Raw genomic sequence first — 10495 nt, forward strand, 5'->3', positions numbered from 1 at the left:
CCCATGATGTCTATAGATGTTTTAGTAAGTGTGAGAAATAGCAAGGAGAGGGGCAGCTAGATGGCGCAGTGGATAGAGCACTGGCCCTGGAGTCAGGAGTACCTGAGTTCAAATCCAGCCTCAGACACTTAACACTTACTAGCTGTGTGACCCTGGGCAAGTCACTTAACCCCAATTGCCTCACTAAAAAAAAAAAACAAAAAACAAAACAAAACAAAAAAGACATGAAGAAATAGCAAGGGGGCCAGTGTCTCTGGATCATAGAGTGATCTTAAAGGGAGGTGAAGTGGAAAACAATTGGAAAGGTAGGAAGGTACCCAAAGAGGATTTTATATTTGATCCTGGTGGCCATAGGGAGCACTGAAGTTTATTGAGCAGGGCAGTGACATGGTCAGATCCATTCTTTAGGAAGACCACTGTGGTAGCGGAGTGGAGGGTGGACTGAACAGGGGAATGACTTGAGTCCCCAGCAGGCTACTGCAGAGATCCTGGATGAGAATTGAGAAAAGGCCATTCGACTGGACAATGGAGAGATGATTGGTAGCTTGGAGAGAGCAATTTCAGTTGAATAATGAGGTTGGAAGTCAGGCTGAAGAGAGTTTAGAAAGCAATGAGAAAGGAGGGAGTGGAGGCACTTATTATAGTTTAGCCACAAAAGAATAGGATGACAGTTAGTGAGACTGTGAGTCCTTTTAAGGATGGGAGAGATGTTTATAGGCAGCAGGAAAGCATCGAGGAGACAATGAGAGATCGACAATTATGGAAAATAGGGATGATGAAGGGGGCAATCTGTTGGAACAGATGGGATGGAATGGGTGGGATAAAAGGTGCAAGGAGAGGGTTCTTCTTGGCAAGGAGAAAGGTCGTCTTCATAGGAAAGAGGGGTGAAGGAGGAGAGAATTGGGGGAAGACGTGAGTGATGTGAGATAGAGAGGGGAAGGGAAAACTCTTGGTGAATGGCTTTAATTTTTTTTAGTGAAATATGAGGCAAGGTTTCCTGCAGAGAGGGTGAAGGCAGAGGCTACCGCATGATGTTTGAGGAGGGAAGGATGAAAAGATTTGGAATAGATGCTGCTATGGTGAGTAGATTAGTGACTCCATTAGGGAAGTGTAGAAGGATTGCCTTGTCCTAGAGAGGGAGAGACTTGAGATTATATAACATGAGTTTTCAGTGGACACTCTCAGCATGGCGTCGTGACTTTTCTACAGCTCTGTTCACCAGCATGGGAAGGAAAGGGAAGGGAAGGCACTGGATAGTGGGAGTGATGCAATGCTGAGGCCTGGCAGGTGGCGACTGGTGATAGCATAAGGGGGAAAGGCACTCCAGTGTAGAGTAGACCTGGTCACTAAGGAGTCAGGCTAGAAAATGGATGAAAGGGCAAACCAACACGGAGGGAGGGGGGTGCCAGTGGGGAGTGGGGGAGGGGAAACAAACCAACATGGGGTTGGCTTGGGAAGAAACTGAGGGGTGGAGAGATTGAAGGTTATGATGGAGACAATGAATAGGATCGAGCAGAGGGAAAGATAGAATGATAAAATGTTATGATCAGATAATGGAATTTCATAGTTCATTAAGTAGAACACTTGTGGGTGATGGCAAGATAAAGAGTATGACCATCTATATGAATATAATGGAATAATACTATGTGATAAGAAAAGATGAGCCAATGGATTTCAGAAAAGCCTGTGAAGACTTTTATGAACTGATGCAGTGAAGTGAGCAAACCCAGGAGAATAATGTACATAGTAAGAGCAGTATTGTTCGAGGATCAACTATTTATGACTTAGCTCTTCTTAACAATATAATGATCTAAGACAATTACAAAAGACTCATGATGGAAAACTCTATCCACATCCAGAAAAAGAACTGTTGGATTCTGAATGCAGAGCCAAGCATACTATTTCCACTTTATTTTTTCATGGTCTTTCCTTTTGGTCTGTTTCTTTTTTCACAACTATGACTAACATGGAAATATGTTTTAAACAATTGCACATATATAGCCTATATCAAATTGCTTACCCTTTTAGATAAAGAGAAGAGGGGGAGGGAGAAAGGGAGAAAAATTTGGAACTCAGAATTTTGTAAAAATGAATGCAAAAGGGGGCAGCTAGGCGGCGCAGTGGATAAAACACCGGCCCTGGATTCAGGAGTACCTGAGTTCAAATCCGACCTCAGACACTTGACAATTACTAGCTGTGTGACCTTGGGCAAGTCACTTAACCCCCATTGCCCTGCAAAACCAAACCAAACCAAACCAAAACAAAAATGAATGCAAAAGGGGGCAGCTAGATGGTACAGTGGATAAAGCACCAGCCCTGGATTCAGGAGGACCTGAGTTCAAATCCAGCCTCAGACAATTAACACTTACTAGCTGTGTGACCCTGGCCAAGTCACTTAACCCTCATTGCCCTGCCCCCCCCCACAAAGAATGCAAAAAATAGCCTTTACATATAATTGGAAAAAATAAAATACTATTAAAAATTGATTTTTAAAAAGGATAGGGGGCAGCTAGGTAGTGCAGTAGATAAAGCACTGGCCCTGGATTCAGGAGGACCTGAGTTCAAATCCAACCTCAGACACTTGACACTTACTAGCTGTGTGACCTTGGGCAAGTCACTTAGCCCTCATTGCCCTACCAAAAAAAAAGGGGGGGGGATAGGAGGTAAATTAAAAAAAAAAGATTATGAGGGGCAGCTCGGCGGCACAGTAGATAGAACACTGGCCCTGTAGTCAGGAGGTCCTGAGTTCAAATTTGACCTCAGACACTTGATGCTATCTGTTACCTTGGACAAGTCACTTAACCCAGATTGCCTTGCCAAAAGAAAAAGTATGACCTACCAGAAGCTTGATTGGGTGATACATATGGATTGAATGAATCTCAGAGGAGAGAGGTTACTGAATGATTGTGACAGGACAGTCTGGAAGTGGCAACGGCGATCTAGGAGTACTATGACTCTTTACATCCATATGGCATGAGTGAAATTTCAGCTGGTACTGGATAGGGCAGCCAGAGAGGAGGGAGCCAGGTGTCAGTGAGAGCAAGAAGATGGTAGAGGGGAGAGAAAGGAACAGGCTTGAAATGAAAGCAGTTTTGTTACCTTTAGAACAGGCATTCCAGAGAGCACAGTGGAAGGATTTGGAGTGGCACATTTCAGTGGGTATGGGGAGGGTGTTAAGGAGTATGGGAAGAAGGGAGCTCAATGGGGATTGGGCAAAGGGGTTTGTACAGAGTTCAGCATGGCAGGGACGGAGAGAGCATGACAGAGAGTGAGTATGCTAACCCTTTGAGGAATGAGCACCCCTGGCTACAGAGATAGTATTAGAAAATGGGGTTTTGTTTTCAGAGCTGTGGTTTCTAATATTGGCCCAGTGGGCTCCTGATAAAGGATGAATCTCATAAGGACTGGGAAAAAAAAGTTTAATGGGATACTTATGAACATACTCAAGATGTTTTTAAATAGGGGAAAGGGGGAGAAGGAGAGATATGAGGTAATTGTAGTGTAGCACAAAGAACACTGGAATCAAGGTTCAAATCCTGGTTACCACCTGCTAGCTGTGTAAATTTGGGCAAGTTACTTTCTCTGGGCCTCAGTTTCTTCATCTGTAAAATGGAGATAATAAGAGTGCCTACCTCATAGGGTTGTTGTGGGGATCAAATGAGATAATATATGTATAGTACTATGTAAACTTTAAAGTGCCACTTATATTTTACTATTACTATTATCCAATGTTCTAGGGACCCTTCAATTTCTGATTTTCTATGATTTAAAAATTCTGTGAATCACAGACTTGGTGGAATGGAACATAAAATTAAAATCCAGAAATGAAAAGGTTGCCTTGCCAGAAGAAGCAAGATATGTGTGTGTGGAGAAGAGGGGGTGCTATATGCCAAGCAGACATATAGAGCTACTAGATCATAGCTCTACCATGCATGCCCTGTTCATGCCACTCCCCCACCCAAAAACCTTCAGTGGCTCCCCATTGTTTTTCAGTTATTTCAGTTGTGTCTGACTCTTCATGATCCCATTTGGGGTTTTCTTGGCAAAAATGCTGGAATGGTTGACTGTTTCCTTCTCCAGCTCATTTTACAGATGAGGAAACTGAGGCAAATAGGGTTAAGTGACTTGCCCAAGGTCACACAGCTAGTAATTGTCTGAGGCCAGATTTGAACTAAAAAAGATAAGTCTTCCTGACTTCAGGCCCAGTGTTCTATCCACTGTACCACTTAGCTGCCAGCTCCCCATTGCCTATCAAATAAAATATAAACTGGCATTCAGTGCCCTCCAATCTGTCTCTGAACCTATCTAGCCAATCTTACCTCATACAACTTCCCTTCATACGACATTCCAGTCAAACTAGTCTACTTTTCCCCTTTCCCATCTCTCCATCTTGACTCAGGCCATGCCTCATGAATACCCTTTCCATCTCCATTGCCTCATTAGATTGTAAACTCCTCGAGGGCAGGGACTGTCTTTTGCCTCTTTTTGTATCCCCAGTCACTTAGCACAGTGCCTGGCAATACTAGATACTTAATAAATGTTTATTAACTGACCGACCACATTCCTTTATTGCATCACTCTTTCCTAATTGGTTTCCCTGCCTCAAGTCTCTCCAAACTCCTTACAATTTTGAGGTACTAAAAGCACAGTTTAAACAAGTCACCTCCCTGCCCCTAAATGTTCAATGTCTCCCCATTGCCTCTAAAATCAAATACAAACTCCTTTGCTTGCCATTTAAATTCCTTCACAATCTGGCTCCGGTACAGCTTACTAGACTTTTTAAAAGAGCATGTTACTTCCCTTCACACATTCTACATTCCAACCAAACTGGCCCTACTCCGAACAGGACATGCCATCTCCAGTCTCTGGGTCTCTGGACTCTTTGCACAGGCTCTCCCCCATACCTGGAATGAATTCCTTTCTCACTCCCACCTCTTAGAAACTCTTAACATCCTTCAAAACTCAATGCATTTTACCTCTTACATTAGCCTTTTTCTTATTCCCCCAGCTGCTGGTGCCTCCACTTGCTGAATGACTTTGTTTGTTTCCTATTTTATACAGACCCAGGAAGCCATGAGTTCAAGGATCATTTCTGACACATATCGACTGTGTGATCCTGGGTGGGTCACACAACCCCTTGGTGCTTCTAGGCAATCCCCAGCCTATAAGTGGCATCCATTTATTGGCAGTACCATTCATATCAGGGAGTTCTCTATTCAAGTCAAATCACAGGTCTAGTCGATATCCCTATACATTTAGTATTGACTTTTATTTCTATGTGTTGTTTCCCTCCATATAATGTAAACTCCTTGAGGGCAGGAACAGTTTCATTTTTGTCATATTATCCCTATTGTATACCATAGTAGCTAGAATATAGGAGAGGTTTAATAAATGTATGTTGAGGGGTTGATTTGTTGAAATCTCTTGTGAGTTCCTTGAGGACAGGGACTGTCTTTTGCCTCTTTGTATCTCTAGTTCTTAGAACCAGTGCCTGGCACATAGTAGGTGCTTAATAAATGTGTATTGACTGACAACCCCAGGACCACTGAACTCAAATGCCACCAGCTCCGTGAAGTCTACTCTGACACCCCCAAGTGAGAGAAAGTGATAGCTCCATTTTCCAGTTTCTCATAGCCTTCTGTCTTGTCTCATTCATTTAGAGCTGAGACTTTAGAGGTCTTTTGAGTCTAAACCCCTCATTTTACAAATGAGGAAACTAAGGAACAGAGAGATTAAATAACTTACTCTAGGGTCACACATCATCCTAAGACACTAAAGGTAAGAGGCGGGATTTCAATTTAGGTCTTCCTGACTCCAGAAACGATTCACAACACCATCTTTTTTGGGGGGGGGTGCATGGGGGGGTGGCATAGGCAATGAGGGTTAAGTGACTTGCCCAGGGTCACACAGCTAGTGAGTATCAAGCGTCTGAGATGGATTTGATTTGAACTCAGGTCCTCCTGAATCCAGGACCAGTGCTCTATCCACTATGCCACCTAGCTGCCCCTACACCACCTCTTTATTTCACTCCCTTTGCATGACAGTTATTTGTGGGGTAATAAGCAACCTGAGAGGAAAGTCTTTGTCATATTCCCAAAGCACTTAGCGCAGGGGTGTGCTTGATAAATGTGGCTTGAATTGCTGAAATATTCCTTTTTACAGATAAGGAAACTGAGGCATAATAGGTTTAGAGCAGCATCTTAAGAGTCATCTAATAAAACCTCCTTGTTTCAGGTGAAGAAACCGGGGTGAGAGAGATGAAGTCTCATTTGCCCAAGTTCACAGAGGTAAGGAACAGAGCCAAGATTCAACCTAGGTCCCCTGACTCCAAATCGAGTGGGTGTAGAGGGAAGAGAAGGGAAGGCAGATACCTGACACTAGGCACTGTCCCAGCCCCCTCTCCTCCTCCACCTCCCCCCACCTCAGGATCTGGTGTCCACAGCTGAGTAGCTTGTGTAGCTTTTGTTTATTTATAGCTCAGCCTTGCACCCCACCCCCTCAGCCTTGTCCCTCTCCTTTACCCCCAAGGGAGGTGGAGACTATCTGGGAGCAGAGCCACTGTTGGGGGGGGGGGGAAGACTCTTGCAGAGCATCAGCCTTCCCCAGTCCATCCCCACCCCCACCCTCAGAGGGTTGCTCAGAGAAAAGGGGTGAGTGACATTCCTTGCCCAGTGCTCTTCCCAGATCTAAAAGTCTATGTGAAGGGGTGTCCAGGGTGTATGGGAGTGGAGTGGGGGTGCGAGCAGAATTATGGGGAAGAGAAGAGGAATCCTGGAGAGAAGTGGGGGGGGGCGGTTGCATAGGTGGTGTTTCCTGGGATGGCGGTAGCTGATGTTTAGGGCAGGGGAAGGTGAGGTGATTCCCAGGGGTCTCGGAAAGCCAGGAAAAGATTGCAGGGGTTCCTGAGGAGGGGCAGGTAGAGTCAGTTCCAAGCTCCAAGGCCCGGCTGAGGGCCTCTAGGGAGGGAGATGGAGGTTCCAGGGGTAAGGGATCCCGAGGGTCTGACGGAGGGGGCGGGTGGAGGTCCTGGAGATCTCTGAGGGAGGGGATGGAGGCCGTAGGAAGGTTACGGGAATCCCACCGTTGGGGCGCGGTTGGAAAGGGGTGGGGGAATGGTCGGAGCCGAGTTGCTGCTCTCCAGTAGCTGGAGGCCATGGAGACGAGTGGTGCCCCCCGTCCCCGGCCTCCGCGGGAGCCCTCTGGCGTGCACGCACCTGGCAGCGGCAGATGACGTCGGCGTCGGTGGCCAGCAGGTCCACCACCTTGCCTTTGCCCTCGTCCCCCCACTGCGCGCCCAGCACCACGGTCACCCTGGAGCCCACGGCCGCCGCCTCTTGCTGCAGCCTCCCGCGCTTCACGCCCCCGGGGCCCGCCGGCCGCTCAGTGGGGGCCCGGGGCCCTGACATCTTCCCGCCGGCTCCGCTGGCTCCCTCCGCGGGACTCCGCTCGGCGGCCGCTGCCTGGGTGCTGTCCCCGCGCCCCGAGGTCCCGGCGTCCCGACCATTAAATGGAGCCGGGGACTCCGGGAGGGGGCGGTGACGTCATGCCTGTAACCTCCCGGGCGGGGCGGGGGTGGGGAGAGCCCCTTGGCAGGGCCAGGGCGCACTGACTGGCAGGGCAGCGGGGGGCATGGAGAGTGGACAGCGGGCATCGCGGATCTGCGCGAAGCACCTCTCCCGGGTGGCCAAAGGAATTAGAAAGAAGCTCGGCTCGGATCCCGACTTTGCTGCGGCGACCTTGGGCCAGTGTCTTGCCCTCTCCAGTCCTCATTTCGTCCTCAGTATGTAGAAGGGGTTAGAATAGATTATCTACGGGCACCCTCTGAGCGGCGAGGGTTCCGCGAATCGCACGCAGGGGGCTGATAAATAATTAAGCTCGGTTACTCACTGGATGTATGACCTTGGGCAAGTCTCTTTTCTGGACCCATTTTCTCCTCTGTAAAATGAGAGGGTTGGTCTCCAAGGTCGCTTCCAGCTCTACCATTCCATGATCCTTTGAACCTAGGGTGTCCCTCTCCTCAAGGAAGGGGCACTTCCGGTGCAGATGAGGGGAATGGGAAGAAGTGCTCTTCTCAGATAGTCCCAGCTTGGCACCCCGTGTGTCTGCAAAGGGCGACACAATTTCCCTTTGCATAATTTGCGCTTTCCCTCTGGTCTACTCCACCAACTTCTCCTTGCAACTGAGAATTGGGTCCCCACATAGGCAGCTGCTCGCAGCACTGACTGACTATTCCACAGGCATTGCCCTGTGATGGGCCCTGGAGATCCAAAAATCCGATTTAACAAACATCTATGTGTACAGTGCAAGGGGTTACAAAGATAAAGCCCAAACAGCCCTAACCCCACAGAGTTTACAATCTACTGGGGCAGGGTGGGGAGAGAAATCCAAAATGCATACAACCAATTAAGTACAAAATATACACAGAACTTCCAAGTCATTTCAGGAGAGACTGCTATTTACCAGGGGATCAAAGAACAGCCCTTGTCCCCCAGAGGGATAATGTAACACAAGGTAGAAAGTGATTGGGCAAGAGATCCCTTTCATCTGGGAGAATCAAGGAAGGCTTCATGGCAGAGTTGGCAGCAGAGTGGAAGGCTTTGAAAGAGGGAAGGAGCTTCAGTGGCACAAAGGCAGGAAAACGGGAGAGGATTTATAGCTCAGGGGTACTCCTTTGCATGCAGAGAGAGAGTAGTCCAGCTTGACTTGAGTTTAGTGTACATGAAGGGGAAGTAACTTGAGATGTCCTGACAAGTGGGTTGGAGTTGCATGTTGAGTTTATATTTTATTTTGTACGCCACTGGAGTGGAGGAATGATGTGAGAGCAGGATATCAAGAAGATAATTTAAGTGGTAGAGAGCGAGATGGGAGCCTAGGACACCGATTAGAAGGCTGCTACCATAGTCCTAGAGGCTGCAGTGAGAGGAAAGGGGGGACACTTACTAGCTGTGTGACCCTGGGCAAGTCACTTGATCCTCATTGCCCCAAGCAAAAAAAAAAAAAGAGAGAGAGAGAGAGAGAGAGCAAGAGAGCGAGAGCGAGAGAGAGAGAGAGAGAGAGAGAGAGCGCGAGAGCGAGAACGAGAGCGAGAGTGAGAGAGAGAGCGAGAGCGAGAGCGAGAGCGAGAGAGAGAGCGAGAGAGAGAGAGAGAGAGAGAGAGAGAGAGAGAGAGAGAGAGAGAGAGAGAGAGAGAGAGAAAGGGAGTGATGTGTGTGTGTGTGTGTGTGTGTGTGTGTGTGTGTGTGTGTGTGTGTGTGTTTAAATTCTGTGGAGGGAGAATCCTTAGGATTTGCTGACTCTACTCCTTGGCTGTGCATGGTGAGGGAGAAGGAGGAACCAAAGGAACTCTAGCTTGGGTGCTGGAGAGGATTTTGGTGCCTTTGCTGGGAGCAAAGGCAGATTTGGGGAAGGGAGAGGATGAGTTTAGTTTTGAGTTGTTGAACTTTATTCCAATGGGAGGCAGTAGTGATGATGAGGGATTAAGGCTGGATATAGAGATTTGGGAATTGCTGAGAACACCAAGGGAGAGAGTATGGAGAGGAAGAAGGTTAAGGACAGAACCTTGGAAGATACCTACAACAAAACAGAGGATGAAGGTGAGCCCACTCAAAAATCAGCTCAGGGGAGCCGCTTAGTAAGTCTTCATGTGAGCATTTACACTTCAGAAATTGGCAAATGCTACAAATCAGGGACTGATTTATTGTTTTGTTGATTGTCTAGACTTAAGAAAGTGATGGGGGGGATGGGGTAGCTAGGTGGTGCAGTGGATAGAGTACCAACTCTGGAGTCAGGAGTACCTGAATTCAAATCCTGCCTCAGACACTTAACACTTACTAGCTGTGTTACCCTGGGCAAATCACTTAACCCCAATTGCCTCACTAAAAAAAAAAAAAGAAAGAAAGTGATGGGGGGTGGCTAGGTGTCACAGTGGATAAAGCACCGGCCCTGGATTTAGGAGGACCTGAGTTCAAATCCGGCCTCAGACACTTGACACTTACTAGCTGTGTGACCCTGGGCAAGTCACTTAACACCCATTGCCCTGCGCAAAAAAAAAAAAAGAAAGAAAGAAAAAAGAAAGTGATGGACAAAATTCAGATTCAACTTAAAAATGTGTCTTATGTATCTATTTTTTTCAGAGCAAGTTGTTAAACAGTTACCAGCATACAGCTGAGGAGACCCATGAATGTACAGCATCATCTAAACGAAGGAATAATAATGATGGTGATAGCTCCTATTTGTAGAGCATTTTAATGTTTACAAAGCATTTTACCCATCAACAATCCTGTGAAAGAGGTAATGGAAGGATTGTATCCATTTTACAAACAAGGAAATTGAAAGGGGAAGGGATTTACTCAGGATCACATAAGAGTTAGAGCCTGACTTCCAAGTCTCTTGGGGCAGCTAGGTGGAGAAATGGATAAAGCCCTGGCCCTAGATTCAGGAGAACCTGAGTTCAAATCCAGCCTTAGACACTTGACACTTACTAGCTGTTGTGATG

General features: G+C 47.1%; 1 protein-coding gene across 1 annotated transcript in view; it reads right to left on the reverse strand.

Annotated features, from left to right (window-relative positions):
- Positions 1-7523, reverse strand: part of ADSS1 (adenylosuccinate synthase 1) — a 91333-nt gene extending 83810 nt beyond the window's left edge. The window contains exon 1 of the mRNA XM_043986593.1: positions 7215-7523. Within this exon, the coding sequence (XP_043842528.1) occupies positions 7215-7406 (192 nt within the window). The 5' untranslated portion in view covers positions 7407-7523. The remainder of the gene's footprint in view (positions 1-7214) is intronic.
- Positions 7524-10495: the final 2972 nt, after the last annotated feature.

The sequence above is a fragment of the Dromiciops gliroides genome, chromosome 2 (genome assembly GCF_019393635.1).
Source record: "Dromiciops gliroides isolate mDroGli1 chromosome 2, mDroGli1.pri, whole genome shotgun sequence".
NCBI classification, from domain to species: domain Eukaryota; kingdom Metazoa; phylum Chordata; class Mammalia; order Microbiotheria; family Microbiotheriidae; genus Dromiciops; species Dromiciops gliroides.